Genomic DNA, 22,059 nt, shown 5'->3' with positions numbered 1-22,059 from the left:
TAGACACTGTTCAATCGAACTATACTCTCGGGAACTTTCCAGAAAGCAAATTATTTTCTTAGGCATTATTCTCGGGAACCTTCCAGAAAGGAAATTTATTTCTTAGGCATTTTTAAGATGTTTGAATCTTCAATTTCTAAAATTTCAATTCATCAAGCAAATTCATTCGGGAATACTCCCACGAGCTTAGAACACCGGCGAAAGAACTCATCGTTTTAAATATATTGAATTTATTTACTTTTTTGCAAAACGACAGAATTAACGACGGATTTAATTAATATTGTTACATTGGCGATGAAATAAAACTATTCACTAAGACCTACTGATGCTTATTTTTCATTAAAATTTTGCATTTGAAAAATATCGATTTCTGTTGGTATCGACATTAGCCATAGACAAATGAAGATATAGACAACGAAAAGTTAGTTTTGTCTTTTTTTCCAGGTGGCTCTCATCATGTTTTGCATAGTCAACATGCTGATTTACGCGTTCAAGCCACTCGACTTCGAAAACACATTTTATCGTTTTTCAAGAATTTCACTGGAATATTCCCATATTTTTCGATGTCATCACGTAATTTTCACATTTTTTTTTATTCTGAAATAATTTTTAACTGACAAGTATCCTACAGTTTTTGTTATTTTTAACATTTTTGAATTGAGTGCCTTCAAAATTCCCACTCAAACCCCTGAAACGATATAGACGACATCTGCTGATCCGATTTTTTTCGAAGATGAACGGTGAGAGCATTTCGTTGTCTATATTTTCATTTGTCTATGCATTAGCCTCACTACAAGTAAGCCTCTCTAACAAAATGTCAGCTGGTTAATAATAGCATTGCCAGAGTAATTTTTCTTCGGTGATATTGCCATGTTGGTTCGATATTATTAGTTGCTGATAATACAAACTTATTTCTATCTATGTTATACACCTCAATGATAAGACAAAGATTTGCACTTGTGTTACCATAAAGTAGATAACAAGTGCTGCTTTTTTATGAATATTTTTATATGGTTGGATTGTTTCTTATCGTACAATGCCAAATGTTTACACCGACATCTAGGCGTGAAATTTAAGTTGGTACACTGAAAGAATGACCAGTGATAATGCCACGAATTTACGGTCTGCCATAAGTCCATAGTAAAATAAATGGTTTTCCAAATCCACATAACTTTTACTGAACGAACTGAAAAAAAAATCTTCTCTTTTTGTTCATAGCAATAAAAATTTATAAATATATGTCTACACATGATAATAATCAGACAAAAATAAATGTACTCCTGTAGTGACATTAAGCTAGCAAGAAATCTTTGACTTTATAAATAATAAATAGTTTTTTTTTAATTCTTATACTTAAATTTCGACACAACGGTTGAGTCTTGAAACTATCGGAGTTTTATTAATAACTTCTATTCTACTAATATATCATCTCTCTCGCTTTCACGAAACTCATATATTTTTACAACGCTCTCTATTTGTTGAAGAAACGCTATTTTCATGCATTGATCTACAATCCGTTCAAAATATTTATAATTGACTTTTGCAAAAGAATAGAAGAAGGAAAATGTGAAAGAATTAAATTCTCGAACTTCCACTGATAAATTTGCTATCAAAGAATATGAGCATATTTGTTACAAGCTGACTCTTATTTTCAAAAAAAAAAATCTGAAATAGATTTGTTAGATGGCATATTATTTTTGACAGTTAAAATTGTGTGTGAATAAATACGCACAAAAATAATATGACAAAATTATAACTGCACCTGTGTAAACATTGCGGCAGATAAAAACTTCTTATTATCAATATTTATTCTTATCAACAAAACCCAAATGCTTGATCAGCGACATCTGTTTGTCAACTTTCTATAAACACATGAACACAGCTGTGTTCCACGATCTTATACTACAGGGTGAGATAAAAACAAACTGCAACATATATATATATATATATATATATATATATATATATATATATATAATTTTTTTTTATTTAATTGAATGGAAGCAAAAATGTCGGAAATTGCATCCGATTTCAGAATTAGTTTAGGTTTGTTCGAATTGGTCTCCTTTGGCACGAATTATGGCCTTCAAACGGCCAATGAAACCGTCACACGCTGCCCGAATACTCTTCTGCGGTATTTTGGCCCATTCCCGGCTAAGAGCTTGCTTGAGGTGATCGATACTTTGGTATTTTTTAGTGCCAACCTTGCTTTCCAAAATACTCCAGACACAGTAGTCCAACGGATTGGTATCCGGAGATTTTGGTGCGCTGGAAATGAAGCGAGGAACCTCATTTTGTAACCATTATTGGATGGCGCTTGCTGATTTCTGTTGGAATTGTCCAAGGTCTGCGGCCAAAATGTTTGCGTGCCCAAGGCTTTAATACACCCTCCAGAATATTTTCGCTATAGTATTCGGCATTTAGTCTGATGCGAGCGGAGAGCGACCATCGGTTGTTATGACGGCCCACGCAATAATTTTGTTTGTTTACAAACTGTTAGACAACGAATGTTTTCACATCGGAGAAAACCAAAGCAACTATTTGGCTCTTTCGAGTCTATTTTCTTTCTGTTGCGGTGTAAGTTTTTGCACTGTTTGGAATTTCAATGGCTTAACCCCGAGCTCATGTTTCAATATTTGCCGAATTGAATATTGCGATATGTTCAGCTCACGAGCCATTTTTCGGCCTCGCAGTGGCCCGGGTTTCGATCAAGTCTCTTCTTTACTTTTTGAACCATTTCTGCTGATGTTGCTGTTTTCTTCCGTCCACTTACTTGACGTCGGGCTACACTACCGGTATCACGGTAACGAGCGGAGGTACGAGACACAAAAGATTTATTCACATTTAAATGCTGGAGTGCTCTATCGATAGCCACTTGTGGTTTTCGAGCCAAATATAAAGAAATCACACTACCACGCTTGAATTCCACCACCATTGACTTTTTTTCTGGAAAATTCTCACCAATTCTCACGCTTGTAAGCAATATAAGGAGCTGTCACTGGAATAATTTTAACAGATGTTGGACGAGTGGCTTAGAAACGACAGCAGTCTGAAGATGCTTGCAGTATTCTCATCTCACCCTGTGTACTCATTTTGAGAGATTTATATTAGTTTAATTATTTTTTTAATTCCAAATTTCATTCCAAAATTTTGTAGCCATTCGAACATAGAAATTTTTTAAATTCACTCATGAGAAAAAAATCCTAACTTAAATATTTTTATAAAATAAATTTAAATTCTAATTGCTGCTATTTAAACATACAAAAATTTTCAGCAGCAACGGAAAAACTTTGCCATATTATTTTAATTACAAAAATATGTTTACCGCAATTAATAACAATTAATTTTCCGGATGTTGAACTAAAACTCATTCCTTCACTTTTAGTTACGGGTTTCATTTGTTTTGTATGTGTTTTTTCGGGTTGATTTCGTTTAAAACGCCTTCTCTCCCCGCCACTACAAAACCATGACACATTTGTCGGGAACATAAAAAATATGGTCAATTAATCATTTTTTCCTGTTGCTGCTACTGCCGTTGATGCTACCACAAGCGAGGTAGCTAAATGGCTGGCTGGCAACACAGTCGCTGGGTGTGAAGGTAGTATGGTTGTATGTGTTCGGTAGTGAAAGTGTAATAAAAATTGCATTTTTACAATTTGAATTTACGTGTTGATGAAACACAAAGTAAAAAAACGGATACGAGCAAAAAGGATCATCAACAAAATATACTTTACAAAATTCCACAGATTCGTTGTTTCGTGGCTGTTGATAAATGACAAACTCTATGAAAGGAAACAGTTTTCCCGTCAAGCATTTTCCTCTTCATATCAAGCAAGAATCTTGTTAATTTTTCAAAAAAAGATTCATTTTTAAGGTGGTGCAGTGTGTGACACATGCATTTGCGCATAGTGTAAATTTAAATAGGATTGTTGATTAAGATAGGAATTGTGGAAAAATAATTGAAAATGCGGTTTATATTTTACACGGGTCAGAATACTTTAAAGAAGGGAAGAATCCTCTTTGAAAATATATTTTAATAATGTTCCAAATATAAGCTTATTTGGTCATGAATTTTATAGCAAAAAAAGTCTGCTCTGATATTCCGGGTCCATGTTGCAGTATGCCTACCCTATATTATCACCTGATTTTATGCATTACGTATAATGAATATGGTCTTAATATAACCATTTTTCGGAGGACTTTAATACAATTTTGTATTCTAAGTAATCTTTGGTTTTGCATTTTCTGTATCCAAATTCTAAAAAGTGGTTCATACAAATTAAACTTTCTAGTTTTTATAGGGTGTATACCCTCTAAATTTGGAACAAAATTTTCAAAAAAAAAAAAAAAAAAAAAATCGTAAAAAATTCTGTTAAAATCTTAAAAATGCCTAATATAGCCGTTATTTTGGGGTCTATACTACGTGGACCTATAAGGCATTGCTTGTTATAAGCCATTACCATATTATAAACGGGTATAATGTAGCATCTTCAAAATACCGTACATGGGGAGGTACCGTTATATCAGAGCTATACGAAGAGCTGGAACTGCATAGACAATTTTCTGTCAGTGTAGTATTGATATATTGGGCCTATACGAAGACCTGGACTTGCATAAAAAATTTGTGTCACAGACTGTAATTCCCATTACGATACGTAATTTGAAACTACTCCGGATAATAATGACGGTAAAATTATCAAAATACCGAATATTGGGAGGTACCCTTATAGGACACAGACAATTTTCTGTCATAAGCTGTAGTATCCATTACGAACTTTCAATGCCAAATATGAAACAATTCCGGTGAATAATGTCGCTAAAATCATCAAAATACCGAATATCGGGAGGTACCATTATATGGGGGCTATACGAAGAAGTTGACCTGCACAGACAATTTTCTGTCCTAGGCTGTAGTATCCATTTTGAACTTCAAATACCAAACATGAAACAATTCCGGTTAATAATGTCGCTAAAATCATTAAATACCGAATATCGGAAGGTACTGTTATATGGGGGCCATATGAAAACGTAGACCTACATGACCCATTTACGAACTTTACCTGCCAACTGGCGAAATAAACATGTGCGAAAATTTTAGCCTTCTATCTCAATCCGTTCGAAAGATAGCGTGATTACTACAGACAGACAGACGGACAGGCAAACAGAGGGACAGACGGGCATCGCTAAATCGACTTAGACTTTTACGCTGATCAAGAATATATATACTTTGTTGGGTCTGACATGAGTATTTTGAGGAGTTACAAACGGAATGACAAAGTTAATGTACCCTCCATAGAATGGTGGAGGGTATACAAATGCAGGGCTCTTCTTCATAGGTAGTGAATATGGTAGGGCTGGCAGGGCAAATATAAATATTCAACAAGTTGGAATGTGGACCTGTATTCGCTCGATAGATTTTTCGCACATTCCCTTCAATTGGCGCCCAATACAATACTGGTTTGTCATGATGGATGCCTCCAGTTGCTATTCGCTGAGTAGCATTCTGGAACTCCTCCACTGCGTGTTATTGGCATTCGCTATAGCACCAATAAATTATTATCACTCCATTTTTGATATTTTGAAAATGTTGATCAAATCCTCCTATTTAAATGTGCAGTTTGATATGGAACTCGTTCTATATTAAGTCTAGATGATGCCGGTCGGTCCACCGAATTCGTGTTTCAGTCATAATTGATTTCTAAAAAACGGAATATCTTAAAAATTTTGTAAAAAAGTTGTACCATTGTAATTTTCCGACTCTATGTGGATATTTTGAAAATTAGAGCAGATATCGGAAAACTAACCAAAAATTCGAAAATGGAATACCGGAAAACCTTTGAAGTTATGTACTTCTCAACAAGACAAAAATAGCCCATTGAATACTTCAGCATGATGGTGATTGGATGAGCAATGTTCCTCCTCAAAATAACGACAATACTCCTCATGTCTGTTCAAACGATATCCATTAATGGACATCCATGTCCTTCCTCCACTTATCAGTCTGGCTGGTTGGTGTTCACAAATCCCTCCCATATAGGAAATCGGTTTGAAATTAAACAAGTAAAAAGGCTGTACTTTCGGCCGGGCCGACCTTTGAATACCCCCCACCGTTTGGAACGAATTTGGCGAATATATGGGGGCTATACGAAGACGTGGACCTGCACAGCCAATCTCCTGTCATAGACTGTACTATCCGTTTCGGACTTCAAATACCAAATTTGAAACAATTCCGGTGAAAAAAGTCGCTAAAATCAACAAAGTAACGAATATCGGAAGATACCGTTATATGGGGGCTATATGAAGACGTGGACCTGCACAGTCAATCTCCTGTCATAGGCTGTAGTATCCATTTCGGACTTCAAATACCAAATTTGAAACAATTCCGGTGAAAAATGTCGCTAAAATCATCAAAATACCGAATATTGGGAGGTACCAGTATATGGGTGTTATACCAAAAGTCCTGCACATATAATATACATTTGAGTAAAATTTTATCAATCTACTTCTTTTCGTTCGGAAGCTAAAGTGATTTCCACAGACGGACGGACATCGCTAAACCGACATAGAATTTTATCCTGATCAAGAAGGTATTACAAACGGAATGACAAACTTAATATACACTCCATAGGGAGGGTATAAAAGGAGGGTATAAAAAATAAATATTCCTTATAAAACGAAGGAAGAATCCTATCCAAGAACCTACGAAGGTCAAACTTCGAACATTTTAATTTTTTAGTTGAATATAGGTCAAGAAATTAGTCGAAAGCATAGTCAATTACTTCTGCTATCTCCCTAAAAAGGGTCAACATTTTGGCAAACTTCAATTTTTTATAATGTGAATTGAGATTTCGAATGAATTATCTGTTTTAATTTCAGAAAAGTAAGTGGAAGATAAAGGCTCAAACCTCTCTTGCCTAAGTTTTCGGATTGGTTCAACTGTTGTAAAGTTATGTATATAAAGAGCAAAAATATTAAATCGTAGCGTGGAATTTTCCTTCCATCAATTTGGCCTTCTTACTGGGCAATAATTTATTAGCATTTTCTGTAGGGGCGGAGGGTATGCTGTAAACTGCCAATTACAAACAAATCGCTATTTTATTCAAAAATTATAATCCCGCACAAGGACTTCTCTCTACAACTTCTTTGGAAATATAAATCATAATTTAATTATGTTTTCGTGGAATTGCGGAATGAACTGGCAAATCAATTGATGTTCTTGCGAACAAAAGATACATACTAACATATTCCACTGAAGAATAAAACTCATGGCCATAATAATTATTCTAGGAATTGTTTTTGTCATTCAATGAATCCTTAGGGACTAACAATTTTGTATTTTATGTGTTACATATATATATGAATATGAATTTTTGTGTGTGTGTTTGCAAATATTCAATTTGTTCCCCTTTAACGCAATTTATGAATTATTAATTAAATTTAAATCACATTACAGATATCACCTGCTGATGTTTCATCGCTGACCACAACAGCAACAACAAAAGTGCCTAAATCGGTATCGGATAAAAAACGTTTCTTTGAATCGGCCATGGAGGACCAACATAAACCAAAGACAGGTAAGTCTAAGATTTATTTTCAATATTGTGGGGTGAGTTGAGAAAGGAAATATAACTAAATTTCATGAAGATTTTATTTAACTTTCCTTTACTATTTTCTTGCATTTCCTTCAACTCAATTCAAAGGACTTTACAAATCCTGTTGGTTATCAATATACCTTAGAACCGGTTTTTTCAAATGCAAATCTTCTTCATTTTCTAAGACGAAATCCAAAATAAAACGAACAACTCATAGGCAATTAGTGGATAAGGAATCTACTTGGAGAAAATACTATACTATAGCATTAGGTACCATTATATATGGGTTCGGATGAATATTTACACAATATTTATATTTCTGTCAGATAAATATTTACACTGTATGAGCACATAAAGCCTCAATAATCGAATAACCGAATATTGGGGCTACCGTTATATGGGAAGCTATACCCAAACCTGGACCTTTCTGGACAATGTTTTGCCGGAGGTTTTAGTACCTAGAAAGAACTTCACACATCTAATTTCAGATAATTCCATTGAAAAGTCTTTCTGAAGTCATTAAAATGCAGAACATTGGGAGTTGTCGCTAAATGGATGGTACAACAAATAGTGTCTCCCACTACAAACTTGAAAGATGTACGTTACACGAAACGAGTACCTTTGCAGACTACACTACATGTTGGGGGTATTATAAGTTTGATTGGGCCAAACATAAGTAACACCCCGAAATATTGGTTCAAGACATAGGAAACTATGTATAGATATTCCCTTCTCGCCGAACTGAATCAATTTAGCTATGTATGTCTGTCCGTCCATATTAAATTGTAATTACGTTGCAGGTCCCATTTGAAGCCTGATCCTCACGAATTTTGGGTTAAGATCAGAATAGAAGACTATTGTTTTCGAAGATAATCGCAAGACATTTAGGGGCTAAAATGGACCAAAAATAGAAAAAAATGTTGTTTTTTCTTGTGACCCTACCGGTCACAATTATGGGGGATAGAGTTTAGGATTAATCGAATAATATTTAGCCGGTGAAATAGACCACAACCTTTATGTAAAGAATACGAAAATTTCCATTAAACCGCTAATATTTTTAAATCCAGAGAAATCACAAAAACACGAAAATGTCACTTCTGACCTTTACATCGTTGCTTATATCCAAGATATCGCATATGTAGCAAAATACAGTGTGAGCTAAAAAAACTGCTACAAAGTCAAACGCCAAAATTTTTATATATTTTTTTAATTTTATTGAATGAAAGCAAAAACTGTTGGAATAGCATCAAATTTTAGAATAAGTTTATATTTGTTCGCATTGGTCACCTTTGGCACGAATTTTGGCCTTCAAACGGCCAATGAAACCGTCACACGCTGCCCGAATGTTGCTCTGCGGTGTTTTGGCCCATTCCCGGCGAAGCGCTTGCTTGAGGTGATCGGCACTTTGGTATTTTTTTTGAGCTAACCTTGCTTTTTAAAATACTCCAGACACAATAGACCAACGGATTGGTATTCGGAAATTTTGGTGGCCATTGTGCGCTGGAAATGAAGCCTCTTTTTTGTATCCATTCTTGGGTGGCGCGTGCTGAGTCCTGTTGGAATGTCCAAGGTCTTCGGCCAAAATGGTTGCCCAAGGTTTTAATACACTCTCCAGAATATTTTCGGGATGATATTCGGCATTTGTTCTGATGCCACGGTCGATTAATACGAGCGGAGAGCGCCCCTCGGCTGTTATGGCGGCCCACACCATCACCATAGCCGGTGCTGGTGGCCAACCGAACAAGAAAACACGATCATTTTGTTTGTTCACAAACTGCTGGACAACGAATGTTTTCTCATCGGAGAAAACTAAATTCGGCAGTTCACCACTTTTGGCCAAGCGAAGCAACTCTTTAGCTCTTTTGAGTCTATTTTCTTTCTGTTGTGGTGTAAGTTCTTGTACTTTTTGGAAATTCAATGGCTTTACCCCGAGCTCATTTTTCAATATTTGCCCAATGGGATATTGCGATACGTTCAGTTCACGAGCCATTTTTCGGCCACTGCGACGCGGGTTTCGATCAAGTTGCCATTTCTGCTGATGTGGCTGTTTTCTTCCGTCCAGTTCCTTGACGTCGGGCTACACTAACAGTATCACGGTAACGAGCGTTGGTACGAGACACAAAAGATTTATTCACATTTTAATGCTGGAGTGCTCTAAATAAATGAAATCACATTATCAGGCTTAAATTCCATCACGAATAACTTTTTTTCGGGAAAATTCTCACCAAAATGCTTTTGTACGCTTGTTAACAATATAATGAGCAGTCGCTGGAATTAATTTAACAGCTGTCGGACGAGTTGCTTAGAAATGACAGCAGTCTGAAGTTAGTTTTTTCATCTCACCCTTTATATAAATAAAAAATACTATTTAGGACGCGGGTTGTTACCCCTCAATTATAATGCGATTTAAGTCCGACTTCATGCATATAAGATGTCCAATCATGACGACAGCTCGAAAGCTAACTTTTGAATTTAGTCTTTACTTTTTTAAATTCATGGATGGTAAACAAGCACCAAGCTTCGGAATTTGTGACCATGAAACGTTATTGTTATTCAATGCTATCGAATTCAAAACAAAGGCGGATCTTTATTCAAAAACATTATTTTTCTCAAGTGGCTTATATTTGCTCTAGTTCAACTTTTTTGCGGTTGTTCTTCTTATTCAAGATATCCGAAAAAATTTGAACTTTTCTACTTTTCCTTCATCTTGAGCGAATCACTTAAAATTCCTTTTACTAGCATTGAAGTGATTTTAACTTTAGTATAATAAAGTTTCACTTCTGCCAACCATGGAAGAGAGAAAAGTTTTTTTTTTCGTTTTGGAAAATATTGTGGTCAGCGTGAGCTATAGGCAGGCTAGCCTTATAACGTCGAACAAAAGACCCAAACATTAAGCGACTCCCTTCAAATTTTAGTTCGGCAAGTTTTTTCCACCACCTCGATGGAGGATGCTAAGAAAAACTTGCAGATTCTTAGCCAAAACTTCGTATGCCAGCGAGTTCCACGTGGCCAGGATTTCGAGATTCGTGGCGGGGCAAGAGATTTGATTGTGGCTGCAAAGTTTGTTTAACAGCATGAAGTGCATTTTTACTATCGACATCGTGTGTATGACTTGCCACAATTTTTTTGGTCCTTTTTGCTCATCTTATATAATTAGCAGCTGTCAGCCAGCGCGAATACAAAGTTGAAATTTTTTTCCTCCAATTTGTAGGATGCTTGATTCGCTTTTTGTTACCACTAAGTGGTTGACGGCATTTTGGATGTTTTAAGAGAAAACGAAAAAAAAAAAATGGCAAGGATTGTAAAAAGTTCGTGTTTCACGTTAAATTTGGCAATAAATTTGTGAAGTTTTTGAAAAGTTGCGGTAGGGCACAAATATGCAGGAAAGTTTTTTTTTTTGTGTGTTGTGTCGTGTGTAGGTTGCCTTTTATATTTTTGGTTCAGTTAGAAAAATAATATATTGGAGTAGTTCACCAATTTTTCGGTTACTTGAAATGCAGACAATTGATGTCTCTATTTTTGGCCAAAACTTCCATTTCCAAATATTGGGATTTTTAATAAATTTTTAATAGTCTTAACTACTTATAACCCAACCCTGCTAACCCATGTTTTCATGAGGTTAAGCTACTCAAAATGAGTATCGATTTTAGTACACATATCCAAAACAAACTACGTATCTCCATCCTAGACACCAAAAGTGACCCAAAATTTTCAAAATTTTTAAAACAATCTCCAAATCTCATCCACAGACACCAGCACTGACAACCATATCGAATTTGAGGATTTCAGCTTTATTCCTTCACCCAATACAGAACTTAGTACTATTTAGCATTTTTCGCATTAGTAAAGAAAATACACATTCCCAAAAAAAGAAAAAGCAGATAAGTTCGGCCGGGCCGAACTTTTAATACCCTCCACCATTTGGAATAAATTGAACATTTCCAAAAATAAATCCGAAAACTACCACTTAAATGAAAACAGTTATATGGGGACGATACGAAAACGTGGACCTGCTTTCGAAATTTTTTGTCATAGGCTGTAGTGCCCATAACGAACTGCAAATACAAAATTTGTTACAATTACGGTGATGTTGCAAAAATACGGAGTATCGGGAGGTACCGTTATATGGGGACTATACGAAGATCTGAACCTGCATAAATTTTTGCCATAGGCTGTGGTACCCATTGGTATCTTCCAGTACGAAATATGAAACGATGCCGGTGAATTATGTTGCTGAAATCATCAATACCGAATATCGGGAGGTACCGTTATATGGGGGCTATACGAAGACTTGGACCTGCATACAAAAAATTTTGTCATAGGCTGTAGTACCCATTACGAACTTTAAATACGAAATTTTAAATAATTCCGGTAAATAATGTCGCTAAAATCATGAAAATACCGAATATCGGGAGGTACCGTCATATGGGGGCTATACGAAAACGTAGACCGACATGAACCATTTACGAACTTTACCTGCCTACTGGTAAACTATAAATTCATGCAAAATTTTAGCCTTCTATCTCAATTAGTTCTAAAGATAGCGTGATTACAACAGACAGACGGACATCGCTAGATCGTCTTACAATTTTACGCTGACCCCCCAATTCTCATTCAGGGGGTAATAACTCACAAGTAACTCCTTGTGTGGATTTTCAGACAGTTCCGTTGAAAAAGTATCTAAAATCGTCAAAATACCGAATATCGGGGGGTACCGTTATATGGGGGTTATACGATATCGTGGACCTATATCGACAATTCTCTTTCAGGGGGTTATGTACTTTTAAGGAACTCCTTGTGTGGATTTTCAGATAATTCCGTTGAAAAATGAGGCTAAAATCATCAAAATACCGAATATCGGGGGGTACCGTTATATGGGGGCTATACGATATCGTGGACCTATATGGACTATTCACTTTCAGGGGGTAAAGTGCTCAAAAAGAACTCTTTGTGTAGAATTTCAGACATTTCCGTTTATATATGTGGCTAAAATCATCAAAATACCTAATATCGAAGAGTTACCGTTATATGGGGGCTATACGATATCGTGGACATATATAGACATTTTTCATTCAAGGGGTAAAGTACACACAAGTAACTCCTTGTGTGGATTTTCAGACAGCTCCGTTAAAAAATGTATCTAAAATCCTCAAAATACCGAATATCGGGGGGTACCCGTATATGGGGGCTATACGATATCGTGGGCCGATATAGCCCATCTTCGAACTTGACCTGCCTGCAGACAAAAGACAGATCTGTGCAAAATTTTAGCTCGCTATCTTAATTCGTTTTGACTGTAGTGTGATTACAACAGACGGACAGACGGACGGACATGGCTAAATTTTACGCTGATCAAGAATATATATACTTTGTTGGGTCTGTTGGCATTTATATCAAATTTAAAGATTTCAGCCCAATATCCTTTCGCCCAATATCAACTTTAGTACCATTTAGTACTTTTCGTAGAATTATATTCCTTCCTGTTCTATTCCTTCATCCAATACCGAACTTAGTACTCAATTTTATATTTAGTACAATTATAGTACACATTTCTAAAACTACATCCATAGCACAATTCCCGATACCAAAAGAGACCTTAATGTCAAATATGAGAATTCCAGACCTTTCCCTTTACCCAATACCAAATTAAGTACTTTTCGAACAATTGTAGTACACATTTCTAAAACAACCTTCATATCTCAATTCAAGATACCGACAGACACTTTAATATCAAATTTGAAGACTTTAGGTCTATTTCTTCACCCAGTACAAAATTTAGTACTTCTTAGTACTTTTCTTGCAAGTATAGTACACATTTCTAAAACCCCCCTCGTTTATAAGTCCTAATCAACAACTGTTATTGTCATATTTCATTTCACCGTTCCAGCTCTATCCCTTCACCCAAAACCAAATTTAGTACAATTCGGACACTTATAGTACACATTTCGAAAACATTCCGAGTTTTATGTATATCTCTTCACCCATTATACATTTCCGAAACCACCTCCATATGTCCAGGCTACACATGAACAGCGATCCCAATATTAAATTTCCTATATCAAGCACTACAGGGGGTGATAAAAAAAACTGCAACAAAGTCGAACGTCATAATTTTTACATTTTTTTTTTAAATTTTATGAAAACAAATATTTGGGAAATAGCATCAAATTTTAGAATAAGTTTAGATTTGTTCGAATTGGTCACCTTTGGCACGAATTATGGCCTTCAAAAGGCCAATGAAACCGTCATACGCTGCCCGAATGTTGCTCTGCAGTATTTTGGCCCATTCCCGGCGAAGCGCTTGCTTGATGTGATCGACAATTTGGTATTTTTTAGAGCAAACCTTGCTTTCCAGACACAATAGTCCAACAGATTAGTATCCAGAGATTTTGGTGGCCATTGTGCGCTGGAAATGAAGCGAAGAATATCATAGAATTTCCAAGGTCTGCGGCCAAAATGTTTGCCAGCCCAAGGCTTTAATACACCCTCCAGAATATTCTCGCGATAATATTCGGCATTTATTTTGATGCCACGGTCGATAAATAGGAGCGGAGAGTGACCATCGGCTGTTACGGCGGTTGACCTCTTTGGCAAGCAAACACGATCATTTTGTTTCTTTACAAACTGCTGGACAACGAATGTTTTTTCATCGGAGAAAACCAAATTCGGCAGTTAACCCCTTCCGGGTAAGCGAAGCAACTCATTGGCTCTTTTGAGTCTATTTTCTTTCTGTTGCACTTCAATGGCTTTACAGGAGCTTTACACGAGCTCATTTTTCAATATTTGCCGAATTGAATATAGTGATATGTTCTACTCACGAGCCATTTTTCGGCCACTGCGACGAGAGTTTCGATCAAGTCGCTTCTTTAATTTTCGAACCAATTCTGCTGAAGTTGCTGTCCGTCCGTCCGTGCACCACGGTATTTTGCGATGATAAGATACACAAAAGATTTATTCACATTTAAATGCTGGAGTTCTCTAACGATATTCACTTGTGGTTTTCCAGCCAAATATAAAGAAAGCACACTATCACGCTTGAATACCATCACGAATAACTTTTTTTCTGGAAAATTCTCACCAAAATGCAAATGCTGTCACTGGAATAATTTTAACAGCTGTGGGACGAGTGGCTTGGAAGTGACAGCAGTCTGAAGTTAGTTGCGGTTTTTCATCTCACACTGTATATCAATACTTTCTAAATGTACACAGCCAAAATTTGGGAACTGTATAAATAGAAAAAGTCATTTCACCTTAATCCAAAAATACCTTCTGAACTTATTTTTCTCATTACCATTACGGTGTTTTGGTATATCCCATAAAATGTTAAAAATATGACTTATAGAATTTGTGCCCTTGGATGAAGAAATTTTAATTTTACAGCTGTTTACATCCATATCAAATCCATAAACCAATAACTTCGCATATCGACGAATTGTGAAATATATGAATATGTGTGTATGAATTCGATGTATATTCCCAAAAGATGGACTTTAAGCCCTAATAACCGTTTATCAATCAATTGAAAACAAAAGGTCCAGCTATTGTTACAACTGATTAAAAGTTCAACAATAGCTTAGCAAGTCAACGATGACAATTATTTAGCTAATTCCATAAAATTCCATTCTATTTATCATCCATTGTTCAGCATGAAATTGCTGAAGGAAACTTTGTTCGATAATCTTTATTAAAACTCGATGGATTTACTTTATTTTTCTATCAACACTGTTTTTTTGCTGCATCCAAAACTATGAATATTTTACACCCCCAACTCATCGATGAATTTGTTTGTGTTTTCTTCCATTTTTCTCTCGTCGTTATAGAAAAAGTTTTCTCGTTCCTGTCTCAAGACGAAGTTGAAAAGCTGAAACAAGAGGAAGAGCGTAAAATTGCAACATTACGCAGCGATAAGAATAAATCGCGATTATTGGATGATGTCAATAGAAGGCGTCAACAAGACAACAAAAACGATAATAAGGATGTGGATGAGGATGAGAATGAGGATAACTACGACGACGATGATGACGATGGTAGTTACGATAATGGTGATGCAGTTGATATGCATCATGCCAATAATGGTAAAGGCAAACGAAGTGGGGACACATTACGGGAATGCAGCGATGATGATGACGACGAAGATGTTGATGACGATGATTCAGAAGACATTAGGTAAGTGTAAATTGTCTTTGTTGTGAAACATTTAAACACATCCCTATATAAATATAAATCCCTTATAAACACCTTTTATTTTCTAACATAAATTAAAACGTTAATGCAATCTGAATCAAACTATATATTGTTTTGCTTTGGTGAAAGTTTGTTTATTTTTTTAATTTTATATAACTTTTGGGCTAAAAGGATTTTCATATACATACACATATTTGCTATTAGCACACCCAACTTCACTCACTCACATACATTTGAAAGAAAACAAAAAAATATTTTTAACTTTTTAGTTAAATCCCTAAAATAATTACCCCGTAAAACTCACTAATCTCACACATTTATATTTTTAAATATCTATATATATTTTTTTTGCTTTTCCCACTCACTCAATCACTGGCTTTTTTATAGTTTAAAAACAAATTGGCGGTTTGCGGATGGTTTTTTGGTTTGTAGAAAAAAAAGTAAATTTTCACTGGCTTTAAAAAGGTAGCGAAATTAGGTACGATTTCACACCGGGAAAAAATGTAAATAAATGAATTATTTTTTGGTTTATTTTTTTGTTTGTCAGGAATTTTAAGATTTTTATTTTATTAATTTTTCAGAGAGATTTTAATAGGTATAAGTACATAAAAGATTCTTAGATCGATTTTTGCGTGAGGATACGAAAAAAGCGTCATCCCATTTTTTTATATTTTCGAGTTTTTAATTCAAAACACATTTGGAATGGTGTTTTTATACCCTACACCATGTAGTGGTAAGGGTATTACGTTTCATCCGATTTGGGGTTTCAAGTCCCTCACATGCGTAATATGCACTCCAGAAGAATAATATTTTGACATCAGATGCTGCTCGAAAATATCTCTGTCAAATTTTATCCCGATCAGTTCAGATTAGGATATAGCTCCCATATATATCTATATCCGATACCAGGTTTATTGTGGATAAAATGGTTACTATCAGCCCAAATGGACTTAATTTTGGCAACTACTACTGAATTCATCCTATAAGGCAGTACTTTATATTTGGTAAAATCGGTTCAGATATGGCTATAGCTCCCACATATATGTTTTATCCGACTTGGGGTTTATAGCACCTCACATGCGTAATATACATTCTACAGCAATAATTTTTGGTATCAAATATCAGATACAGCTCCGAAATAAATGTATCAAAATTTGTCAAGATTTCATCAGGTTTGGTTATAGCATCCATACATAGCCTCAACCGATTTCGGGATAATTGTGAACCAAATGGCCAATATCTGTTCAAATCACCTGAATTTTGGCATATCCGACCGAATTCAGTCTAGAAGCAAGTACATCGAATTCGAAGAAAATCGGTTCAGATATAGATATAGCTCCCATATATATGTTTCATCTGATTTAGGGTTTTAAGTCCCTCAAATTCGTAATATGCATTTGACAACAATGATATTTGGTACCAGATATCTTAAAACACATTTGGAATGGTGTTTTTATCATCCTTTTTGGGGTTCATCCGATTTGGGGTTTTAAATCCCTCCCATGCGTAATATGCACTCCAGAAGAATGATATTTAGACATTAGATGCTGCTCGAAATTATCTCTGTCAAATTTTATCGAGATCAGTTCAGATTAGGATATAGCTCCCATATATATCTTTATCCGATACCAGGTTTATTGTGGATAAAATGGCTACTATCAGCCCAAATGGACTTAATTTTGGCAACTACGACTGAATTCATCCTATAAGCCAGTACTTCATATTTGGTGAAAATCGGTTCAGATATGGCTATAGCTCCCACATATATGTTTTATCCGACTTGGGGTTTATAGTACCTCACATGCGTAATATGCATTCCACAATAATAATTTTTGGTATCAAATATCAGATACAGCTCCGAAATAAATGTATCAAAATTTGTCAAGATTTCTTCAGATTTGGTTATAGCACCCATACATACCCTCAACCGATTTCGGGACAATTGTGCACCAAATGGCCAATATCTGTACAAATGACCTGAATTTTGGCATATCCGACCGAATTCAGTCTAGAAGCAAGTACATCAAATTCGAAAATCGGTTCAGATATAGCTATAGCTCTCATATATATATTTCATCTGATTTGGAGTTTTAAGTCCCTCAAATTCGTAATATGCATTCGACAACAATGATATTTGGTACCAGATATCTTATAGAACTCGGAAATACCTCTGCCAAATTTTATCAAGTTCGGTTCAGATTTGGATATAGGTCCCATATATATTTTCAACGATTTCGGGTTTATTGTGCAAATAATGGCTAATATCAGCCCAAATGGAGTGAATTTCGTGATGAACGTTTCCATTTTGTGCAATTCGGCTCCGATATATACATTTTTTAATATAATCCTTCTCCAATTTTTTAAGTTTTTTTTTTTTTTTTTTAATTTTATTGAATGAAAGCAAAAAATGTCGGAAATAGCATACAATTTTAGAATAAGTTTAGATTTGTTCGAATTGGTAACCTTTGATACAAATTATGGCCTTCAAACGGCCAATGAAATCGTCACACGCTGCCCGAATGTTGCCCTGCGGTATTTTGGCTCAATCCCGGCGAAGCGTTTGTTTGAGCTGATCGACACTTTGGTATTTTTTAGTGCCAACCTTGCCTTTCAAAATACTCCAGACACAATAGCCCAACGGATTGGTATCCGGAGATTTTGGTGGCTATTGTGCGCTGTAAATGGAGCGAGGAACCTCGTTTTGTAACCATTTCTGGGTGGCACGTGCTGAGTGCGATGGTGCTGAGTCCTGTTGGAATGTCCAAGGTCTGCGGCCAAAATGTTTGCCCAAGGCTTTAATACACCCTCCAGAATATTTTCGCGATAATATTCGGCATTTATTCTGATGCCACGGTCAATTAATACGAGCGGAGAGCGACCATCGGCTGTTATGGCCATGGCCAGCGCTTGAGTTCTGGTGGCCAACCGAAGCTTCACATATTCATTTTGCTTGTTTACAAACTTTTTTTTCATCAAAAAAAAAAAAAAAAAAAAATCGGCAGTTCACCACTTTCGGCCAACCGAAGAAACTCTTTAGCTCTTTTGAGTCTATTTTCTTTCTGTTGCGTTGTAAGCTCTTGCACGTTTTGGAATTTCAATGGCTTTGCCCCGAGCTCATTTTTCAATACTTTCCCAATGGAATATTGCGATACGTTCAACTCACGAGCCATTTTTCGGCCACTGCAACGCGTGTTTCGATCAAGTCGCTTCTTTACTTTTCGAACCATTTCTGCTGATGTTGCTGTTTTCTTCCGTCCATTTCCTTGATGTCGGCCTACGTTACCAGTATCACGGTAACGAGAGATGGTACGAGACACAAACGATTTATTCACATTTAAATGCTGGAGTGCTCTAACGATAGCCACTTGTGGTTTTCCAGCCAAATATAAAGAAATCACACTATCACGCTTGAATTCCATCACGAATAACTTTTTTCTTGGAAAATTCTAACCAAAATGCTTTTGTACGCTTGTAAACAATATAATGAGCTGTCTCTGGAATAATTTTAACAGCTGTCGGACGAGTGGATTAGAAATGGCGGCAGTCTGAAGTTTGTTGCAGTTTGTTCATCTCACCCTGTACTTTGTAGGGTCGTACAGATGGATGACAATGTTAATATAACCTGCATAGTATGATATGAAAAAAGTACTGAATTTTTACAAGGGTAAAACAATTCTGGATCAATGTGGTCGTAGTTAAGTCTGGATTAAAACAATATCCATTAAAAACAATCAAATTTGGTTTATTCTTTGACAGAAAGACATAATTGCATAATTTCAGAACCAATACTGAAACTAAAATATATATGTATATTCGGAATTGAGAATAAATGAAGAGATACAAATACTTTATAATTCATCCTTTGGACTTTGTTTTTTTAAATATTAGATTTGTTACCATCATCAATTCTAAATTTTATTCAAAGAACTTTTTTTGAACAATTGCTTATCCATCCTTGCGGCTAAACTATTTTCTTTTTAAAAACCACCATTAGTTGGTGTTTAATTTGGTTTAATTTAGTGGAAAGAACACATTTTCGCAACACATTTTCATTTTTGTTTTTGACTTGAAAGATACATTTTGCTGCCACCCCACACCCCCCTCATTAACCAACACAAACTCAATTGTATGTGTTTAGCTTTCGTTATGCTTCGCTAATGTTTTCCTCTCTGCTTATGACACATTTTGAAAGCAGATATTACCATCACTGCCATGGAATAATTAAGATAGATATGGTGTGAGAAAGAGAACAAACGAACGAACGGACACAAAACACATCACCAGCAAATTAGGTGGAAAAAGGATGTGCGCGTTGTTGTTGATATTTTCGGTTGTGTTTTTTCGCTGGCTGGCTGGCTAATGAAAGAAGTTTCACTATAAGTTCTCCCCCTATTTTACACTTCTTTTTCTTTTAAATTTTATTCCAACAAGTTTGCATTTCGTTTGAGATCCAACGTATCCCTTTATTTCCCCTCATGCTTTTGCTTAATGTAGTTCAATGACAATACATATATATTTAGATATGGTTTTGGTTTAATTTATTAAGGATGTTGTGTTTGTGTTTTTCCATTTCTTTTCCTCTCTTTTTTCTCTATTAAAAAAATAAAATGTCACCCAAATCATGCTTACCTCCACTGCAACGTATAAAACACATCACTGTAAATGTCACTGCCTTCTTCTTCTTCTACTACAACTACTACTTGCTATTCACCTAAACAAAATTTGTGTAATTCAAATGAATGAAATTGTGTGTGTTCATGGCCAAAGGAATTTAGAGGAAGTCCTTATAATTATTGAAATGTAGTTTAGTATTTTTTTAACTTTTTATAAATGCTTAAGATTTTTTTTGTTTTGATATAAAGAAAAATGACGCTAAAATTTTAACGATTGTAATATAAGAATGTCGTCCTTCAAATGCTAATAAGTAAGTACTTTCAATGTTTCGTTTTGACAGCATTTTTTAGACAAATTAGTTACACTTTAAGTTAATAAACGTTTGCATTTAAGAATTCTTAGAAAAGAAATATTATATAAGAAATAAATCGAAATCAAAATAATCGTTGCACAATTTTTGTTTTCTAAAAATCATATTTCAAAATACAGCAAAATTATATTCCAAATATGCCTCTATATCTTGTTGTTTCAAGATTAAAATTCAATATAGTTTTATAAAGTACAAGTAGTAAAAAATAGCAAGCTCATAGAAATTAATCATAATAGCAATAACAACGTTGTAAATAAAATTCTTACAAAATATTTTGATTTTTTTACCGAGAAACGTCTACCGCCCCTAAATTAGAATAGCTTATTCTGCTAGCCATAATTAGGCATAAAGTGACAATTATCGCAACAAAGAAAAATTATGCCAAATATTTACACATAAGACGGATATCAAATTCACTTAGCATACACTGGTGGCCAAAACTAAAGCAACTGAAATTACAAGGAGAATGAATGCCATGTAACTTTTTTAAAAATTAAGAAAATGAGAAAGTTTTTCTTGTTTTAAATTAGGTACTTTATTCACTTTGTAAAAACCTAAAACATAAAACCAAAATTCATTTTTATATAAAAAATAATGTTTGGTAAAGTCAATTAACCCGATTTTGGCTTGGACAAAAGAAAAGCAACTCTGTTGTACATTCCGCTGCAATTTCAGTTGTTTTTACTGTGATATTTATCGCTTTTTGCTTCCTTCGACAATTTCGCTTGTCACCAATCCTTTTTGAGAAATTTTTTACAGCAATATGTGTTTTTCTTTTCGTTTTTTAAGTTCTGCCCAAAAAAAATTTAAAAATGGCTAGAAGCTAATACAGCGCCTGAATAAAACAGCAAAATATCAGTGACTATCAAAACAACATATCACAGAAAATGATTTCCGAGAAATATTTCATAAATATTTATGTGATTTCATAATTATTTCTATATACTAAGTCCGTTTTTTGAAACTGGATCAGTAGTAACAGTCTATAACGGATGAAGGCCGTGAAAAACTTCAGCCCGTACTGATCCACAAATTGTGAGAGAAATAAAAAACAACCATCATTGGATATAAGCTCGAGATCAGTGCGTAGACGAGTAGTGGCAGCTGGTCTGCATGCCCGTAAGACATCAAAAAACCATTTATATCTGAAAAAATCAAAAAGATATTTCGGAAACGATGATATTAAGTGAAATCAAGCTCAATGGTAAAAACATTATTTCTGGGATGAGTCTACGTTTAATATTAAAGGCTCAGACGTGAAACATTTTGCGGTGAGAAAACCAAAAAATGAAGGACTCA

General features: G+C 35.1%; 1 protein-coding gene across 1 annotated transcript in view; it reads left to right on the top strand.

Annotated features, from left to right (window-relative positions):
* The window catches only part of LOC101895704 (uncharacterized), a gene marked incomplete in the record, with an annotated part of 445,807 nt that overhangs the window by 348,434 nt on the left and 75,314 nt on the right, over positions 1–22,059 (top strand). Inside the window, 2 exon segments of the mRNA XM_059128648.1 lie at positions 7,454–7,574; positions 15,413–15,758. Coding sequence (XP_058984631.1) covers positions 7,454–7,574; positions 15,413–15,758 — 467 coding nt within the window.

This window comes from Musca domestica, unplaced genomic scaffold (assembly GCF_030504385.1).
Source record: "Musca domestica strain aabys unplaced genomic scaffold, Musca_domestica.polishedcontigs.V.1.1 56, whole genome shotgun sequence".
Classification (NCBI taxonomy): domain Eukaryota; kingdom Metazoa; phylum Arthropoda; class Insecta; order Diptera; family Muscidae; genus Musca; species Musca domestica.
Note: the sequence above shows the minus strand (reverse complement) of the source record. Positions and strands in the feature narration are given on the sequence as shown.